Here is a 21465-nt window from a genome sequence, read left to right on the forward strand (position 1 = left end):
ATTCACCTTGTGCACAGGAGAATTTTTGAAAAATCATGCCTTTCTTCTGAAATTGTCCATTATTGATGTGTGGATTTTAGATTGTAAAGAGAAGCATTGGTTCAAATTAACCATTCCAAACAAGAGAAGGTCAACTTCAAGAATACAGCAATTGCATGAATTGGTATGAACTATCTGATAAATAGAACAAGAAATTCACGTTTTCTCTATGCATCATTGTCAACACTTGGGAAAAAATCTCCCACCAAAGACTGATGAAGCATAAAAATGGTTGTGGGACTTGAATCTGACTCTGGCTGCAGGAAATACTGTTTTATGTATTTCATGATTAGAAAATTAAGGTATGAGGAAAGTCATTGAAATTCCACTTCAGCTTCAAAATATGGGCCTATGTGAGATACATTTCTATATAAAGTTGTTTAAATCCTATGCCCATGAAATATTTTGCATTTTAAAACAAACAAACACACACAGAGAGAGAGACAGACAGACAGACAGACAGACAGACAGTGAGACAGAGAGACAGAGAAATGTACACAGAGAGAATATTTAAAAATTATCAAGTGAAGTTTTATCTAGCTTAATTGTATCAGAGAGATCATCTTTAAGGCTAGCTTTATATTGATGTAGGAGTGCTTATTTAAGTATACTTATTTATACTTATTTAAGTATACAGACAGGGGCTTGTAGCATCTTTGCAATTTCCTCTTACCTATTAGAGATTCTGAAGGTATCTCAGTAATCCAACTCAAATTCATTTCTCATATGTGGGAATCTTGCATAGAATTACTAAGCTTGCAATTAATTAAATTCAACTTAAATTATCAGAAAGTTTAAATCATCAGAATTCTTTCAGTGGAGAAGCGAGCACAGGAAGATAAGCCACAGAATGACAGAATTGCAAACCATGAATGATCTTAAATATTTAGCCTCATTCCCTCATCTGACAGTTGAAGAAAATGAGGTTGTGTTAAAGAGAGAAATGTCATCAATGACATATACTTATTTAGTGGCAGAATTGAACTTGGGCTTAAGATTTCTAACTCCGAATCCTGTGCTTTTCCACTATTCATAGGAGACCATTAAAATTTGCAACTAATATTCATGGACCTCTGGACATTTTATTCACTCTACAATATCTTCTCTGTTTAGATCACTATGTAATAGAAACTCATGTCTAAAATGACAATTCTGATATCACTGTGAAAGATTAAACTATTATCATTTGAATTAAAAGGAAAGTGGATTTATATTTAAGAATGATTTTCAACAAGAATGACAATTTTTTGAAAAGTTCTATTTAATCTTAAGCTAATCACCAAATCCAATTACCCATATCTATTCTGTTTTGTGAGCATTTAGGCTCATCAAGATTTTTATATGAATAGATTAAAAACTATGCTATATTTTTAGGAATATGAATAGAATAAAAACTATGTTACTTTTTTAGGAAGGGAAGATTAACTGAACCATGAGACAATTCACCAATAGATAAAATGGGATAGTTTGGAGTTCTCCACACAGTAGAATATTTGCCATATGCAAAGGTTATCGTGCTGGTTGTGTAGACTTGAACTCTAGTTCTATTTTTATTCCAACTGCCATAGTATCTGTTAATAAGATTTCCCCAAGGGTCTGTTACTTGCATGTGAATTGGGACTGCTTCTTATCATATTCATCTTCCAGGGTTGTACAGTCAGTGATAGCATACCAAGTGAAAGCATTTTGGAAAACCATAACTATTGACACATGTATGTATGCATGCCTACATGTGCACACCCACACAAACACATATTTGTACATAAATTTAATGTATTATCTAAAATCAAAGGTTTTGGCTTTGTTAAATATAATCAGCTGTTGAAAGGCAACCAGTAATGTGTTGTTGCAAAGTTACCTAGGCTCTTGACATAGTTCACTATAGTAAACGACAAAATTTGAAAGATTGGATTGTCATACATGAAAGACAATTATTTTAATTGAATTCGGGAGAAACAGAAGACTGTGAATATTTTATGGCAAAAGAAATTAAATTTTCTAAGGGGACTAATATCATGTTGCAGTTGATAATTCCATAGATGAATTAGAAGTAGACATAAGTTAGCAGCTGCTTTATCAATGGAAGCCCTGAGGTGTACATATGCCACTATTGAGTATTTTTGTCAGTAATGTGTGATTGCCTAGAGTTCTGTGTATGTATGTCAGATGGAGGAAAGACGTATGACTTACAATCATGACTAGGCAAGATGGCTGCTTGCCTTTGGGAATATATGATTTAATTTTGCAGCTAACTTTAAGTAAGGGTGGAGGATTATAATACAACCTTCTGCCATGATAGTGACAAAAGCAACATTTTGTAGATGGACAATGTAGGAACTCTCAAATTGTGTCATCACCACATCATACCACTGGAGGCCCAGAAGCCTGAACTGTTGTGTGGGATCATGCTGTCATCACTTGATCATACCTGTACTTTTACATGTTCTTGTTCTCAGACCTGATATGTTAATTTCTACCCCGCAATAATACCATTATCCTGACTACTGAATAATATATGGAATGCAATTCTTCTTTTCTTTCCCTTTTTGATGTACATGAATGATTTACATTTGTTTCAATCTACCATCCCACTTGTTTTATCTGTTGCCTCCATAATCTTATGTCCTACAACTTCAAAACCCAAGCTGTGCTGCTTTATACTAACCATTTTACTAAAAGTGGCTGCTTAAATCTAGTGACACTTAAGAATCAAAGCTCTCTTCTCATCTGCATTTTATTCGACTCATCTTTAGCATCTGAAACTTATGATTACCTCTACCTTGAAAAACTTTTCCCTTTTTCTCTGTACTCTTAGATTAGTACTTTTCAGTAATTTTGTTCTTTTATTTTGGATTCCCACAATTATTTTTCTCAGTTTTGTATTAAACTATTTTAAATTGTCCAAGACTTCATCATCATTCACAAAACTTCATCATTAAGTCTATTGGTTAGTTCTAGAATCAAACCACCACAAAATTTTGCTTGTTTGCTCTCTGAGGCTTTGTTTTTGTGAGTTTCTTCGGTTGCTGTTGTTGCTTGTGTTCTTGAATTGAGACAGAGGTGTTCTCGCTCTGTTGTACATGGTTGCTTGGAACTCATTATTTACAAAGAGTTGGCCTTAACTCATGGAAATACTCCTGCCTCACTTCCTGAGTTCTGAAATTGCAGATATATGCTACAACATCCAGTCCAGAAATACTTAAATTTGAACTAGACTCATTACATGCTACATAGTAGAATATTGTTAAGTATTTCTCAACATTGGTGTTAAAACTACTAGTTAAAATAAATATTAAACAGTGTTTTCTACACAGTAAGCATTCAGAAAATGATAGAACGGGGGTTGAAGAGATGGGCCAGTGAATAAAGCACATGTTGACAGAATGAGTAGCTGAGTTCCAAACCAAGAGCCCACATAATCATGATGGACATTACAGCAAGCTTCGAGGTGGAGACAAAATAATCTCTAGAAGCTTGCAGGCCAGCTAGCTTGGTATACACACTAGCAAACAAAAAGATATGGTTTCAAACAAGGGTAAAAAGTGAAGACCCAAATCTGTGATGGTGCTCTGACATCCACATGTATGCACAATTGTGTGCACACACTTGAACAAGCATGTACACATGTATACACAGAGAGACTGAAAAAGGAAGTGACAACATAGATCTTTTTTCTCATCTTCTAGACTTAGGTTAATATTTTCAATCATTAATTAAATTATCAAAAATTCAAAAATCTCCTATACAGGTATCCTAACATTTCCAGAATAAAGCTGTTTTTAGCAACACTCTTTCCTAATTTTATATATATTCTGTTGTTTGCTCTCACTTATTCTATTTTCCATGTACTGTGCAAAAATTTGGTGTGTGGATTGAGTCGGGGTCTAACTATGCAATCTTGGGTGGTCAGGAACTTGCTATGTAGATCAGGCAACACTCTAGCACACAGCCACCCACCTGTCTCTACCCCGCAGGTTCTGGGATTAAAGGTGTGTGCCAGTGCTTCTACAGAATGCTATAAAAATACAGATAACTTTTTATATGAAATTTGAGGAGAGAAATGTGGTATGGTCTGAGTGTTAATCTCTCTATAATTTGTATGTTGAGTTCTAATGTTCAGTGTGTTGGGATTAAAAGGTGGGATGTTTGAACAATTGTTGGGTCGTGAATAGTATTAGTATCCTTACTAAAGAGAGTAAAGAGAACCTGATTGACCACTGTTACCATGGAAGCATATGCCGTCTATGAAGGAAACACTGTCACCAGACTCTACTAGATCCTAAATCTCCAAAGCTATACAGTTATGAGTAATGCATTTCTGTTTTTCACAAATTGACAAGTTTAAGAGATTTTCTAAATACAGTTTGAACTAAGACAAATGTGAAAGCAAGTAAAGGAAAATAAAGTTAAAATATATCTTTCTTTTTCCAGATCACATCTCGTCATTTCACAAGTCCTGTATTATTATTTGCCTAAGAGAAAATACTATTCTCAACAAGAATATAAGTTCACTGAAGGTAGGGTTTTCTTCCATTTTGTTCTTTGTTTTTCTTGCAACCTGAACCACTGGAAAAGTGCTGGAACTGGTAGACAAACAGTAATTATCTGATAAAATCTGTTGAACGGCAGCTACACTGCATTTAATCCATCATAGTATTTATAATGAACTGTTGTTTTCCATGTAAAGTACTATTGTTATGCATATTCTTATACCCTCCACCAAAGTGTTTTTTAATAGGAAGGAGAAGCAGATGTTACTGTTTATTCGTATATCTGTTTGCCAAAGGGGGCAATTCTTTTTGAGCTTTCCAGTTCTTAAATGAAATACTCAGTATCAAGCTTTCACAGTTCTTGCAGAGACGGTTCAAAGATCTGACGACTAGAACTGACTTTATCTTTTGCTTTTGGAGCACAAACATTTTTGTGTTATGGAATTAATAAAGAACCAATGGTTGATGTTGAGTGGAATATCTTTAATACATACACAGACACACACATATACATTCATGCACACTCACATACACATACACACACAAACACACACACAAACACCGTTGTAGAAAAAAGAATAAAAAGAAAATGTGTTTCTAGCAATTCAAATATATTTCATACTTTCAATAAAATATGTCAGACAAGTGTCTATTAACTTGACATGACAATGAAAATATTTATTATGATAATCAAATGACTTTGGGGTGGAAAAATTGTTAAAACTTCTATCTCTCTTGCTCAGAATTGTGTATTTCTGTATTAAATATTGAATTTTCTAGCAAAGTATGCAGATATATGGTTAGGGAAGGCAAAAAAGTCAGAGACAATATTTCTCTACTTTCTATTTTTTGGTTGTTTTGCCCATATATTACATCAACCAGTTCACTTCTTTAAATTTCCTTAAACACCTGTTTACATTCACATTTGGATTGCTAAATAAATCTCCATGTAAAATTGTTTTCCTATCATCTTGGGAGAACTTTCCTTTCCTTAGAAAATATAACAAATTATGTTTACTTATGGTTTTATTTTGAGATGAACCCGAGAATAGTTTATTAAAAAGCATGCTTAATATTGCTACCATCAAAGTGTCTACATGTTATAACAATGAATTCCAATGTGCTGGTTTTTATTACTAAAACTTTGCTCCCAATATCTAATGAATATATTGGGAATAAAGAATTATCTTTATTTAAATTTCTTTGATATTTATCATTTATTATAGTCTGAAAAGATTGGTTGATTCCTGTTTATGTGTAATAAACAGGATTTATAGGTCATAGATTAGTTCTCAGAATGATTTTCCTGTCTTAAAATGAATCTTTAAATCTGTGGCTGAAGACAGATTTGGCTAACCCCAGTGCTGTTCAAGGATTAAAGCATGAGGTATTGTTGAATTTAAGCACTGAATATGTACATTCCAAGCTTTTTTTCCTTTATTCATTATTGGAAGAAAAAAGTATGCCTGTAAATCTATTTTTCTACTGCAAATATCCTACTTATAAATCTTAGGTAGATTTTTAGTGCTTCTATATAATAAAGAATTATAATTAACACTAGATACCTTGTATTTATGGGTTAATATATAAAAGGTATTATTTCATGTATATTTATAATACTGTCATCACAGTTAATGAACATTTCTTTCAAATGTTCTTATTTCCCCAAGACAGACACTAGTTCTAGAAGTATAACAGGCATTAGTCATATGTATTTCATTTCTCTTTTTAGTATTTGTCAGCCAGTATCTTGTTCACCAATTGTTTTTGTTCTTCATTTTTTTTGTTGTTTGTTTTTTCGAGACAGGGTTTCCCTGTATTGCTTTGGAGCCTGTTCTGGAATTCGCTCTGTACACCAGGCTGGCTTAGAAATCACAGAGATCCACCTACCTCTGCCTACCGAGTGTTAGGATTATAGACATGCACCACCAATGCCCGGCTTGTTCTTCTTTTTAAAAAATAACCATGTACATTCTACTTAAGTGTCATATGGGTCCAAAGTCAATAAAGGCAGTTATCACACCAAGCTACAGCCATCTGTCAGAATATGATAAAAATAATTAGATAGATTTTTCCACTACTCTTCTGACTCTATCGTGTGATTCTAGTTTGCTTTTGTTAGCTAATGTGGCCATTCTGTTCTTAAACACATGTTCTCCCTAACATCAGAAAAACTAACAGCAAATCTCTAAACAAGAATTATTTTGGTGAAGGACCAAGATTAATGTCTATCACCATCATTTCAAATAAATAAATTACCTTTCCAGGAGCAGGTCAAATAAACTAAATGGTCTTGAACTAGCAAATATTCTAGTGAGTAAAAGACTATAAGCTGAGTTAAGAAATTGACTTGAGAGACATGAAAGAACATAGGTAAGGGAAGCAATAACACTGAAAAATGTCCTTAAAGAAGAAGTTACATGAAAATGTTGAGAAACTGAAGGTAATATCCCAGTACCTTATGGGCTGTGGATTAGTTTTCAGATGTCTTCACAGAAATAAGGACCACTTAACCAGATATTACAGACTGACTGGGCCACATTTACTTAAAGAATGTGTGGACCAGATTGAGAAACATACAGAAATGAAAGCAAAAAAACGGGAAGGGATTCTGGAAAGCTAGAGAAAACTAAAAGAAGAGTGCAAATCACATATAAGTTCTAAAATAAATCTTGTCACAGTAGATGTGAATGCTAGCAACCTATTTTTTATGTCTTTTTTATTTTTAAATTTAAATTAGAAACAAGGTTGCTTCACATGTCAATCTCAGGTCCCTCTCCCTCCCCTCCTCCCATGCCCTTCCACCAATCCCCCCATTCCCCTCCCCCAATCCCCACTCCTTTCCCCAGGGAGGGTAAGGTCCTCCATGTCGGGTGTCCATAGTCTGTCCTTTTGTTCAGGGCATGCCATGGCCCTCCCCAAAGAGTCCAGGCTGAGAGAGCATCTCTCATTGTGGGATGGGCATCCAAAGTCCATTTGTATGCCAGGGATAAACACTGATCTACTACTACCCAAGGCCCCATAAATTGCCTAGGCCTCCTCACTGACACTTGAACTCAAGGAACCCAGAGACAGAGAGGGAGACTGATGAGCAAAGGGGTCAAGACTGGGCTTGTTTAACCCACAGAAACAGCTGATCTGAACAAGGGGTAGCTCTTGAACCCCAGACTGATGGCTCGCAATCCAGCATGGGACTAATCCAGGAACCTATTTTTAAGATGAGAGAACTGAGGTTTAAAATTCCACAATTTGCCCTTGGTCATACTATGGAAAAGAAAATGAAATTCATCACTAGATCTAGTGGCTTCTACAATCTACTCTTTTTTTTTTTTTTTTTTTTGGTTTTTACGAGACAGGGTTTCTCTGTATTGTTTTCGAGACTGTCGGTCCAGCCCAGCCTTGAACTCACAGCGATCCACCTGCCTCTGCCTCCTGAGTGCTGGGATTAAAGGTGTGCGCCACCACCGCCGGGCTTACAATCTAATCTTAATGGCTTTCATCAAAATGGCAAAGGGTCAAAACCATGTGATGGCATTGACATGGAAGTTAATTTGACAGGAAGTAAATAGACTTTGTATAGAAGAATTAAATCACCAAAAAATGTTCAGTCTACAGTATACTTATGTGCTGGTCCCCTGATAAATTAAGTAAATACAGAAGTTTAACAGCAGGAACTTCAACCTAACACTTTCTTTTCTTGTTCATAGTTTAAAAGTCATACCTTTGAGGTTCCACAATTATTATCTTTCATTAGTATCAGAAGGAACAGATTTCCCTACATAACTGACAAACTGGTCAAATAGTCAAATAGGGTCAAATGGCTATGAAGGGGGAAAGTAAGGATAACAGGAAGAGTAGCAGCTACTATAACTTAAAGAGATGACTGGCAAATATGCAGTATGATTGTGATGTATTCCTTCTAGAATGCCTTTTCTTCCAGTTTTAACCCAAAACCTTGTAATAGGAGAACAAGGTGATTTTATGCTATTTTTTCCATTACAGAAGCTTCTGTTTTTCCTCAGGCATCGCTATTCTCCTATTCCCACCTTGGCTAGGGAAACTGCTTCCAAGTAGTTTTACTTTGGGATTACCTAGATGTCACAAATTATTATGAAACTGTTACTCCTGTTGTTTTACCTTAACTGTCATAGAAAGGAAGTGATTTGCAGTGAAATATCTTAAACCCATAGCTTACATTCAAATCCTTACATAGACTTTTTAGTTCCTACCTCTGTGGTGTTTCACAAAATTCTTTAACTTCTATGTTTATTAATTTCTTAATTTTTCTATTGAGGATGTTGACAATAAAAGTACCCACTGCATGGGTGCTCCTCATATAAGTAGTAAAGCAGTGTGTGCATGAGGACCAAGAACGATATGCATGGAGCATTGCTACACTTTTAGTTAATATTGTTTTGTCTAATACTAGTATATAAGGTTCTGGGGTATAGGAATCCTTGGAGTAGCCACAGACAACCAGGATCAGTAAGTGCTCAGTGAGTGCCTCACTTGGCAAAACATGCTCAGTAAGCCACAGATTCAGAGATATGTGTGAATAGTTGATGTTTTTAGAACAGATTGAAGCTAATATGGCTCTCTGAACTGTAGTCACTCTGAATTCCTCTCTTTGTCATCTCATTCATGCCAGGATCTTAAACTGAATTGAAAATGATAATATTTATTTCATACTTTCTATGTCCCTGGCTCTGAGCTGATATTTTACATATTTTTTTCATTCAGTTCTTGAGACAAACTCACAAGGAAAGGCCTGTAATTTTCTCCATATACACTTAGAGAAATTGAGGCTGATGGAGGTTAGTAATTTATCTAGGCCCATGACAACATAAGTCTAGGGATGTTGAATCATATATGCTTAAATACATCATGAAGTCTCTTTAGCTTTGGTAATGTGCACATCTTTTGGTTGAAAAAGATAAGTCCATCCAAAAATATTTGGTACTGTCACTACCAAGAGAAAGGTAGAAGAGGAGGGAAAAGGGCCGAGGAAGCAAAATAGCTGAGAAAGGAAAGGTTCACTGCATTCTGAATGTAGTGGGTAGATAGGGCATTGTTTCTCTGAATGACAGAAGGCAGGTAGCCATCCTAAAACTGTTCTAGATATTGAATACAAGGCAGTGTCACTAAGCCTCATAGGTTTGTATCATAAAAGTACAGCTCTAAGGATTGGAATATAGTGAAGGAAGTCTGTATTTTATGTAAAAAGCATGCCAAAAAGGTAGTACAATAATGTATGAGGTAGAGAAACATTTTTAATTGGATGAAGAAAGAAATTGAAAAGGAATAAGAAGCAGAATCTGTCCTTGTGTTATTATTATTGTTGTGATTATTGCTACTATTTATCAAATGCTTCCCGGATTCAGGGCTGCTTTAAGAACATTGCAAATTTAATTTATTTAATTAAAACACCACCCTCCTTAACCTCATGAAACAGGTTTTACTATTACCCTTATTGTACAAATGATAACCTGGAACACAGTGATGTGGAGTAACGTATGCAAGGACACATGCCTTGTGTGTGTCTACAATGAGGCATTTGTCCAGATGAAAAAAATGCCTGTTAATTTTTAATACTAACATAAAAGTGTCATAAGAGAACTAAGAGAATGATACAGTGAACAGAAGTGAGTATATTCTATAGTCATGTATTAGTTGTATTATTTACCTAAGCACAAATATACAGTAAACTCAACTTCTTGAAGACTGCACATCCAAGAAGGCTAAAGTAGCTAAAATATAGAGGAATTTTTGGGTTATAGATGATAGCAATATTTTGAGGGAGAAATTATTTTATCTTGAGATTATATGTTTATTTAAAGTGTTTATATAGGGTTTCATATCCTAAGTAAGACTCTTTAAAATGGAGATTAGAAAATCTGTGTGTCTTCATTTAGTTTCACCTGTGAATAACATGTTCCTAAATAAGGGCACGAAAATCAAAGAGACAAAGGTATAAGATTGCGTAATGAAAACAATGTCAAGAATTCTCTTGTGCAAACTGAGTCCAAGACTTGAGAAAACACTAAGGATTGTGGTAAAGTTTGTTTGTTTTTTTAAAAATATATGTAGAGTAAGATGAACTCTGCAAAAATGATCTATTCACTATATATGGCAAACAAGCATCAATAAATATACATTAAAATATAAGTTGGGCAGAGGTTCATTAAAAGTATTTGAGGCTGGAGAGACAGTTCAGTTAATAAGTGCTTGCTATGCAAATACAAGGACCCAAGTTCCATCTCCAGTACTCAATGTTTAAAAAATAGCCAGTTATTTGCAATTGACAGCTGTTGGGAGAACAAAATTCAGCTTTCTTTGATGGACTGATGCTGGGCATATCAAGCACATTCTAGGGCAGACTTCACGCTCAGTTGGCCAACATGAAGCAGAATCTGTTTTCTTGTGTGCTGCTTTTATTGATTTTTTTTATTTTACAAGAAAGAGCAAGAAGTTGGGTGGGGTAGGTATGGGAGGAATTCATGGAGGAGAAAGAATATGATCAAATATATTGCATGAATTAACAAATAGACAAATAAAATAAAAGCAAAGCAACTTGGTGTGTATTTGTTACCCCAGTTCTGGGGAGGCAGAGACATGTAGATGCTTAGCATATGCTGGTCAGTCAGAATAGGTAAATTGACAAGTCCCAGGCCAAAGAAGAACCTGCTTTCCTGCTTTGTATAACAAGGTACATGGTGCCAGAGAAGTGATATTTGAGTTTTTGAGTTGACCTCTCTCTCTCTCTCTCTCTCTCTCTCTCTCTCTCTCTCTCTCTCTCTCTCTCTCTCTCTCTCTCTCTCTCTCTCTGTCTGTCTGTCTCTGTCACACACACATACATACACACACACACTCATACACACAGCCACACATATGCTTGCACACATATATGTACATGCACACACAGAGTTGTACATACTCAAAGGTATTTGACTGGCACAGGCATGGCATAAACATAGGCTCGAGAGTTTCGATTCAGAGGAAGCTGCTTAACAAACCTTCACAAAGGGATTCTGTTTTGCTTTCACTTTTAGGAAGAGTTGTTTGCATAATGGGGAGTTTCTGCATATGTAAGCCCTGGGGAAATATGTTCATGTTCCTGAGGGAAACTTTAAAGACAGGGTTTCATAGCCTGAAAGGAGAGTCACAGAAGAAAGAGTCTTCCTCGTGCCCCAAGGATTGTGGTACCAGTCGGGGAGATTCTGAGAAATTTCTTGCTTAGCTTTGGATACAAGATGTCACAAGTATATCCATTGCCCTATACTGGAACCTATATAGAAGGAATAAGAATGGTATGGGACAATGGGAAAAGAATGAGACACAAGGATCTTTCTTGGAGCATATGAAAACAACAGGCCCCTACTATAAAACTGAGGAACAGAAAAGTTCTACAATCAGACCGTTAAATGCTTATTATGAAGTATTTTATAAAACTTGCATTTTAGAAAACATCAAATATTCTACAAATGACTTGGTTAAGGTAAAATTAATTTCAGACTGTCTAACATATTGTAACCATATGGGCAGCCAGCCTAGACACTGGCTATAAAAATAGAAGGTCCTATACTTTGCAGACCCTAAGAAACTTGCAACTTCCTTATTTGACAGAAGCTGTCCAAAGATGTTGTTTCAGATAAGACTGTCTGTTTTGTACTTTGCTTTTTTTACCCTGGACATTTAATGAGGAAGTAAAATAGGGATCTGGGACTCTGGTGTTTGCCAAATGATTTATGTAGTCAATATGTTATATAAACAAAGAGACTCTCTGGCTGAAAGAGAGAGCTGCTGAACCCTAAGATACATTCGTTCCTTTCTTCCTCTGCTGACTCCACACTTCCTTTTTTGGGACCTGAACTCTGCTGAAGCTGGACTTTGGCATTTGACTATTCTAAATACAGTAATATTCTATACCAGAGGAGAGAGAATTTCCATGGATTGGATTGCATACCTATTTCAGGGACTGTGGCATACAATGCCCTTCCCTTATAATGAGATTGATGAGTACCTTGGTTGCTATCCTGGAGCCGTCATCCAGCAGAAACAGGCACCCACAGCTAAAAACTGAGCCATACTCCTGGAATCCCGTTGTAGGAGGGAGGAGGGATGAGCAAAGGAGCCAAGACTGTGCTGGGGAAACTCTTAGAAACAGTTGACCTGACCTAGTGAGAGCACAGAGATGCTAGTAGTAAAGCTGGGGAAGCAGCATTGGACCGAATCAAGCCCTCTAAATGTGGGTGCCAGCTGGCAGGCCTGGACAAGTCTATGGTACCTCTAACAGTGGAGCCAGTGTTTATCCCTAGTGCACAAATGGACTTTGGGATCCCATTCCCTATGGAGGGATACTATTTCAGCCCAGATACATGGAAGGGGGGCCTAGCCCCTCCCCCAAAGATGTGAAAGACTTTGATGATTCCACCTGGAATGCCTCACTAACCTTGGAGAGTGGTTGGAGGGTGGGTTGGGGGCGAAGGGGGGATGGGAGGAAGGGAGAGAGAGGAAACTGGGATTGGTATGTAAAATGACATTGTTTCTAAAATAAAAAATGGAAAAAAACAACAAAAATATGTGGCAGAGAACTGGAGATGGTGAGCATAGATTTAAGTTTTGAAAGCAGACAGGCAACATGTAGGCTTCTTAGGGCAGAGTACAAAACATCATGAGATTAAGGTAGAACAAACTATTAAAATGATTTTGAGCAGTTAGTAAAAATTATAAGGATAGAAACTGCAAGAAGAAAGTATAAATCACCTAAAAGAACTCATGTTAGGTAAATTTTTCCCTTTTTGAGCAGTTATTAGATTGGCAGATGAGGAAAAATATAGGCACACTGTATCTATATATCAACAAGACATCTGACAAGATCTTTCATGATCTGTCTCTGAGTAAGATGCAGAAATGTGGGTTGTATATTAATAACTGTATGCTGCCTGATAGCACAGATAGCCTTGCAGAAGGGTTTCCAGTGGCACGTCGGAGAGCTCTGACCATATTCTGGTCCTATATACATTTGATCCGTGACTTACATGAAAATGAGGTTGAATATCTCACCATCTTGCAGATTTACACAAGCATGACAGCAAAATATATACTTCTTGACCCTAGTCTCAGTGGAATGAGAAAATAACTGGCATGGTTTGCAAAAAGCTTAAATTGTGGTGCAATGGAAATGAACTGCGCTAATCAAAATCCCCTTTACAGGCTTTGGAACCTAGTGACACAATGAAATGAAGCCGTTAGTAATGGAATAAGGTGAGAGTGATTAGCAGCTATATATGGAATTCTATAGTGAGGTGGAAGCAGATACTGTAGTAGACAAAATAAACATTGAACCAATGGCAAGAACAAGTCATTGGGCAAAGATAGGAACAAAAACACACAGTATTTCTGTTTTTCAATGCCCAAAAGCTATCTGTCTATAAACTTTGCCCTCTCTTTGAGTGGTGACCAGTGTTTCCTGAGTTTCCAGGGACTAATGTCAAATTGAAAATGTGTCCTTTTCAGGGAAACCTGAAGCCAGAGGAACTAATGAGAACCAGACTACACTGAGCCTTAGATTATGTCCTAGACCTGTTTGGGCGAAGTGGGATGTGTTTCAAAGGAAGTTGTCAGGAATGGAGGTTGGAACCCAGAAATGTGAGGAACACATGAACTAATTGGGGAAGCATTTTGATTAAAGCATCAGGACTCACAAATAGTGAAAGGTGAAAGAGTGGTTTTATTTGGTGAGTCCTTAAACTTAGGGGATAATAATGGGCGTATTAGAAGTGGAAGATTTGGGTTCAAAAAGAATTCTCAAGAAGTTGTTTGAGGTAGAATGGAATATTTCAGTTATTAATCAGTTCCCTTACTGGAGATACACAGAGGCAGGTGACCACAACGTCACCTTTCAAATCTGTAAAGTGTTTTACAGTGTATGACCACTTTATATTATACTAGTTTGTTCCTTTTAATGCATGATCATGATGGGAAATTTTAGGGGCACCCTCAGCATGGAAGCCAGCACATAAGTGCTTGCTCCTATGTCTGGAAGACATTTTATATTTATTTTTATAAAGGAGAAAGCTAAGGTTCTAGGCGGTCTTATTATCCAGCTTGTGCATAAGTTATTGTGTACTCACTCTTACCTTTTATTGACTAAGTGTGAAATGAATATTTTTCAATGATAAATTTGAAAAGCTCTAGTTAATCAGGCTGATAAGGCATCTAGGTATTTTTAATTTCATTTATCAGATGCTGAATATATTTTCGAGTGGACTAAAAAGGCTCTCTCCTCAGTCTCACATGAAAACTTATGTTTGCCTCCACATCGTAGGAAGCTGAGACCAATTAATACATTCCTTGCACAGATACAGAAGGTCCGTGGGTGCAATTTGTACAAACATGCCTAGATGTACATTTCAAATAAGAATAGTTTTCTCTCTCAATTTGCCTCAGCCTATCTCCATCTTCCTTCCAAATTTCCTGTTATTTGTCATCCTAGAAGAAGGGACTGAGTTTGCTTGACAGAACAGATAGTTAACCATACTGTTTTCTTAGCTATGATAAGCCTCACAGAAGAGTCAAAAGAAAAATGAGTGAGTTACCTCTTTTTGAAAACAAATATTTACATGTTTCTTCAATTCTTCTAATTTGCTATTTTTATTTTCGGTGTATGAGTGTTTTGCTTCAAATGTATGTCTGTGTAACATGTGCATGTCTGGTACCTAAGGAGGTTGGAAGATGGTGTCAAATCCCCTGGGACTAGAGTTAGATGGTTGTGGGAAACCACCTAGCTGCTGGGAGTTGAACTATCTTTCCTGTCCCAGTAGATTTCCATTATTCTTTGCTTCTCCCACTTTCTAATTTTTTCCCTTCAATTAAAATAAAAAAGAAGAACAAGAGGTAGGGGGATAAGGAAAAGAATGGGAATGGAATACGGGGTTGATTTTATCAAAACACATTATATACCTGTATGAAGTTTTCAATAAGAAAGAATAATGTGCAAACCTTATCATTAGTACTGTTCTAAATGTACTGTCTTGACTATAGATTCTGACTACTACTGTTGTATTTTCTATTGGAGGTAGCAAAAAGAAGAGGCTTATAAACCTTTTTAATCTAGTATGTGATGAATGATACAATTTTTTTGGATTTGGGCCACAGCACTTTCAGTGGAAGTGGTTATACTTGCTGATGCCCTCTAATTTAATATGCTACTAAGGAGGAAAGCCTCATAATGTGAGTTTATTAGTCACTCCCTTTCAGTTATGATTCCCATAGGATATAATGATAGAAGTTCATGCCAGACATTGTTTATTGACTGATATATTCTCAGCATTGTTTACATAAAATTGTCTTTCTAAAATGATGAAGACATAAAAAAGCCAGCAGGAGCCCCTGGAATTTGACAACAGAATGTTATGTTTCACTAGTTTTTGTTTTCCTGTGTTAATAGAAAGTAACATTTGGGCACACAGTGATGAGGATTGAATTCAGGGTCCTCTGAATGCCAGGCTAGTACTCTATCACTGAGCTATACTACCATCTCCAAAAGCTGCAAATTTTTAAAGAAAGAATGATGGGAAATGGTGAGTGATTTCTCAGTTAATCCTCTCTAGTGCTAGTGCTTTCATAGTCAAAGGACCTAGAACTGTAGAGTAGAGCTTTACTTACAATAAAAATCTTAGGGAGTGAATTCTCAAACCCAAATGTGTGACATGACAGCAAAACAGTGCCTTAGTTCCCTTTAAAATGTCATGCTACTGGAACACAATTTTCAATTTACATGTGCATTTCACCTTCATAAGGCAAATTCTTTCTGAACTATTAGAAGATACCCTCCTTTTCAAGTGATTTTATAATAAATAACATGGCAATGACCACTTTCCTACAACTGTCTTTTCTTTCTTTGTTTCTCTCTTTCTTTTTATAACTTTATACTTTCTTGAAACACAACAGAATTGATTTTCATATTGAGGCTCAGTGACAGTTCAGATCATTGCTTCATTCCAGTTTTGGTGGGTGTCTAAAAATAAGTTACTTACGCATCTGTAATTTCATGCTTTGGTCCATGCCTGTGACTGTACCTGAACCATTGTTTCCTGTGTGCCCGTGACAGGATCTGCCCTTTTACTTATCCACCTGGTTGTGCATAGTGATGCATATTTGTGTTTTTCTGCAGATCTACTACTAGTGGAGTCCTCCTCTGTCAACATTCAAGTTTAGTGGGATGAGTAATAGCTTAAGTACCTGGTTTCCAGTGGTATGTTGCTGTTCAAGACCCAGCTGTTATGCAGATGAACTGAATCCTGTGTGCTGGTTGGAGGAGCAGGAGCAGCTGGGCTAGGCTGGCTGCGGGTAGTCATTGATCTTCTTTGAAGAGAGTCCACTGTGGGAGGTGGTTTCCTGGCACAGGTACAGGCATGCGGAGGAGGTGGTGGTGGTGGGAGGGGTCTGAAGGTGAACTGGTTGTGTGGGCTGCTTTGCATGTCTAAAACAGAAGAAAAACAGCAAATAAAGACTTACTCTCCCACTTTGAGAACACAGCATGACAGACCTACTAGGATTACTGATAACAGAACCTGTGAGAAGGGGGGTTGGATTTGAAGTTCATTCAATCTGAAAAATGTCACTTAACTTACAAAAGCAAGTGCAGCAAGCTTATGAAATGTAAAACATTTATAGTTGCATTTACATGTAAATTCTTCAGGAATATACCAGTTAAAAGTAATGAGGCTGCCTCACACAATTTGTCATAGTTTCTGCTACTGAACAAATAAATCATCAACGAGATATAAGAGTACAGAACAGAAGTGAGCTGATTTCCATCAGTTACAAAAAAATCTCACTTCAGAAAATACCAGTGAGAGGCACAATTCTTTGCGAGGAAAATCACTCGGCACTTCAAATAAAAATAGGAGGCCACCTTCTGACTTACCCCAGGAAAGGATGCTAGCCTCCTACACAGGAGTAAATTCATACTTCAGAAAAATAGCTCACAAGTATGTAACTCAACTGTATGAAACTAATCTGTACACCAGCCCAACACCTCAGAGTGTTTCTTGTAAAAAGACAGCCAAGAGGATGTTGTTCTCCTTACTATACGCATTTCCACAGCCATGCAGAGCAAAGGGTGCACACCTTGCCTTTTGCCACACCATTTTAGGAACTCTGCCAAGTTAACAGTAGGTTAGACAACAGTGGGGAAACTTTTTTCCTGCTTGTTTGCAGAGAGGGCAAATAGGGACAGCAGTCTTCAGACTCCTGATGTTGCTATTGTGTAATTTTCCACTGCTGTCCTGGCAGGCACATATCAAGACAGTTAGTTAGAATCTGGCCCAGGAGAAATACCCCAATTAAAGCCCTTTGAAAAGAAATCACTATTGTAGCGGCTAACCACCTCTCTTCCACAGGAGAAACATAATAGATGTCAAGTGATTGCTTGTAACACCAGCACGTTCTGGATAAACTTTGTAGACGGCATGGCTTTGTCCCACCTCCCCAATGACAGAGTTGAAAAGCAGAAAAATGCCAGAGGCTTTCAATGTCTAACAGAGGGCTTAGCTGGTGTGTTCTGAGGCCCACTTTGCACTTCCTGATCAGAGAAAAAAATCACTTCTTTCAGTCCTTCCACTTCAGACATGAATTTTAAAGACACTGGCTTGGTTTTCAAATTAAAAAAAAGGAAAAAAAAAACAAAAACATTACAATCCCAGGAGTAAGAGTATGACAAATTCTTGGCTCGATTTTCTAGCACAGGTGGTTCCACCTTTAAATAAGCTCAATTTATAAATGTATGAATTGTACAAAAGACAGATAGGGTAAGGGATAGCAATTATTTTATTACAGATTCTGTTAGGTGTTCAACTATGCTTATATATTTAAAACACTCCATGAATTTCCTAAATTACCCCTGGACTCCACTCCATGTTTAGCCCAAATCCCATAACCCTTTCATCAACATTTTAAAATTTTTTGTATTCACACGCACAATCATTGACAGAAATATGCTTTGCATTTTTGGACCCAAGGAAGCATAAAGAGCTAGGATACAAAAGACCATTTTACAGATGGGAAATTTCTCTAAGAGACAAAGAAAATTGATAGTTAAACCATGAACAAAACTCACAACTCTCAGGCCAGTGTTCTACTACAGATATCTGTAATAAAATTTCCTCCTTCTTATGATTCTAAAGCACAGAATTTCCTGTATTTTTCTGAAATTTTCATGTATGTTTATGTGTTTGCTTCCTTCTTAAACTTCTGTAACTCCTAAACACACAGAATGGAAGATATTGTGTGTCATGATGCTATAAAATGGCACAGACTTTAGAGGAATGACAACCTTGGCTTAGTATCAGTTTCTTTCATGCTGAAACTTGACCTATTCACTTATAATATTGATTATTATATTTAATGTAATATACTTTTGTCTAAGTTGACTGATGTAAAATTGGGATGATGATGGTATGCTGATGACTATTTAAATGTGACTCTTTCCTCTAATTGTAGCATTCATTGTTCTTAATATAAGTTTAGCTTTCAAGGTTGCTATACCATGGCCTTCATTTGATAGACCATGTGTTTTGTCTTTCCTCAAAAAAATGTTTTTCTTAGTGAAGTATCATTTTCTACTTCTCTTATCTGTCATAGAGCATTGAGCACAATTCTGGTATAAAGCAATGACCCAAAAGATTTACTGATAGAAATGATTTTGATTTACTTATAGGACCTAAAGAATTTACTTTAGTGTTTTCTTTGGATATCATTCTGATGTATATGCTGAATATCTAGTTGATTGTTCAAAGTTAGGTATGCTCATAAGTAGGCATGTTTCTTCCTTGGAGGTAGTTTTTTTTAGGATTCTGGGTAATAACTATACTATCTGAAAGGAGGCATTTTAAGCAATGCTCTCACAATGTGTCAAGAGTAATACTGACACAACACAAATTTAGCAAGAAAGGATTTAATGATGTAAAGGAAAAGGAAGGCATGGTGGTTGTCCAGACAGAGGAAAGTCTATTTGAAAGCTCATGGCTAGAACACCTTCAAATAAACACATGATATTCACTAGTCTATACCACAGATATTTATTTTAAGGAAGTCATTAAAAAGAAAGTTCCCATCCAGTAGTGTTGTTAAAGGAAACTCACTCAAGATCAGTTAGTTTTTTTGTTTGCTGAGTTTCCTTCAAATGCCTTTAAGTAACCTATTATAAGTAGTGATAAAACTATATTTAATTCAAAAGTACAGTCATGATATCATAGAACTTCTGCTGCAAGTAGAATTGTCATGTACAGTCACCTTTAAATTATATGTATATATTGATATATGTACATTTATAATTAAATGAGCACATTTTAGTGATATACATATATGCATATATTAGTCAATTTTATTATGAAATTTTCTTCTCACATTTCATTTTCAGAGATTTCCCTATTGTTAATATTATCGTTAAATGTTTTCACAATATTGGAAAGTTGTTCTTAGTAGACTACATGCAGACTTTAACTCTTATGAAGTGCAAATGATCTCAGATTTGTTCTTTTTTCTCTTTGTCACCTCAGGAAAAGATGGGGGGGGTATAATTGTCCCTTCTACATGAAGCAATTTAATCCTTGGACTCCATGAAATGGGATTTCCCAAAATTAAACAGTAATGAAAAATACATTAGTGTTCAGTGTCAGGAACTCTAGAGCACTAATTCCATCATATTTTAGTAACATACACGCACTTCCAAATGTTTCTGGCAACCATACAATCCATTGCCCAAGAGAAAGAGTTAAACCAGGGTGGGTTTGAGTGAGGGGGTGATCATGTAAATACCAATGTCGAGACATACTTCTAAAGCATTCCAAAAGTAAATTAAGTATTTGGATGGTAAGGTCTAATTCACGTAATATACTTGGAAATGAACCAATTTCCTGTCTGAGGTCCTAAAACAACTTGGTAAAATAATCTCTCAGTGAGGAAATTTCTCTAAACTGTATCGAACGTATTTTAGGTGTGGCAGACTTACTGGTAGGAGTATATGCAATTGAAACAGCACTTCCTATTTCTCCAAAAGGTAAGTGAGAAATAAGGTGGTATGCATCTGCTCCTACCCATTTTGCAGACAATGTTTAATATGAATCATTTTTAGGCAAAAACAATCAGCAGAAATTACAGTATCTCTGCTAGGAAGTCTTGCCTCTTACATTTCATTAACATACACAGTGACTTCTGCTATAAGGTATTGCATTCATTTCTAAAATTCATTACACTATGAAAATTATATATGTGAAAATACTTGAAAAATTATGTTGGCGAATGTAATGGTTAATGTTGATTGTCAGCTTAACATGCTCCATAATCATGGAAAAGACAAGCCAGGGGGCAATCTGTAAAGAGTATCAATATTAGTTTTCGAATGAAGAAGCACCCTCAGTGTAGGTGGCACCATTTTCTCAGCTGGGACCCTGTTCTGAATGAACAGGGGGAAGGGAGCTGAGCTAAATTATTCATTCTTCCATAATTCCTGACTGTCAAAGCAATGTGCCCAGCCACCTTCTACTTGTACAGCTATGCCTTCCTTGTCATATTAACAGGCTATATCCCATGGATCTGTAAGACAGAACAACCCCTTCCTAAATTGTTTCTGTCCTCTATTTTTGTCATGGCAATAGAAGAATTAGTACAGAGTACAATACACACACACACCCAAATTACGAGTGGCATATTTAAAGAAAGGGACTTAGTAAGAGCGGTAGTATACATTTGTAATAATTTATTTATCTTTATTTTAGGAGCATTCATGTTTTTCCTGCATGCTGTCTGTGTAAGGGTATCAGATCTTGGAGTCATAGATAGTTGTCAGTTGTGTGGGTGCTGGGAATTGAATCTGGGTCGTCTGGAAGAGTAGTCAGTGCTTTCAGCATTTTTATACATAAAAGAAAGGAAT

The 21465-nt window shown here is 36.4% G+C and overlaps 1 protein-coding gene across 4 annotated transcripts in view; it reads right to left on the reverse strand.

The window, feature by feature from the left end:
• Tenm1 (teneurin transmembrane protein 1) overlaps nucleotides 1–21465 on the reverse strand; it is a 789988-nt gene that overhangs the window by 341552 nt on the left and 426971 nt on the right. For all 4 annotated transcript variants that reach the window (XM_040744566.1, XM_040744568.1, XM_040744567.1 and 1 more), the window contains one exon: nucleotides 16773–17013. In XM_040744566.1, coding sequence (XP_040600500.1) covers nucleotides 16773–17013 — 241 coding nt within the window. The remainder of the gene's footprint in view (nucleotides 1–16772; nucleotides 17014–21465) is intronic.

Source organism: Mesocricetus auratus, unplaced genomic scaffold (assembly GCF_017639785.1).
Source record: "Mesocricetus auratus isolate SY011 unplaced genomic scaffold, BCM_Maur_2.0 Super-Scaffold_100003, whole genome shotgun sequence".
NCBI lineage: Eukaryota > Metazoa > Chordata > Mammalia > Rodentia > Cricetidae > Mesocricetus > Mesocricetus auratus.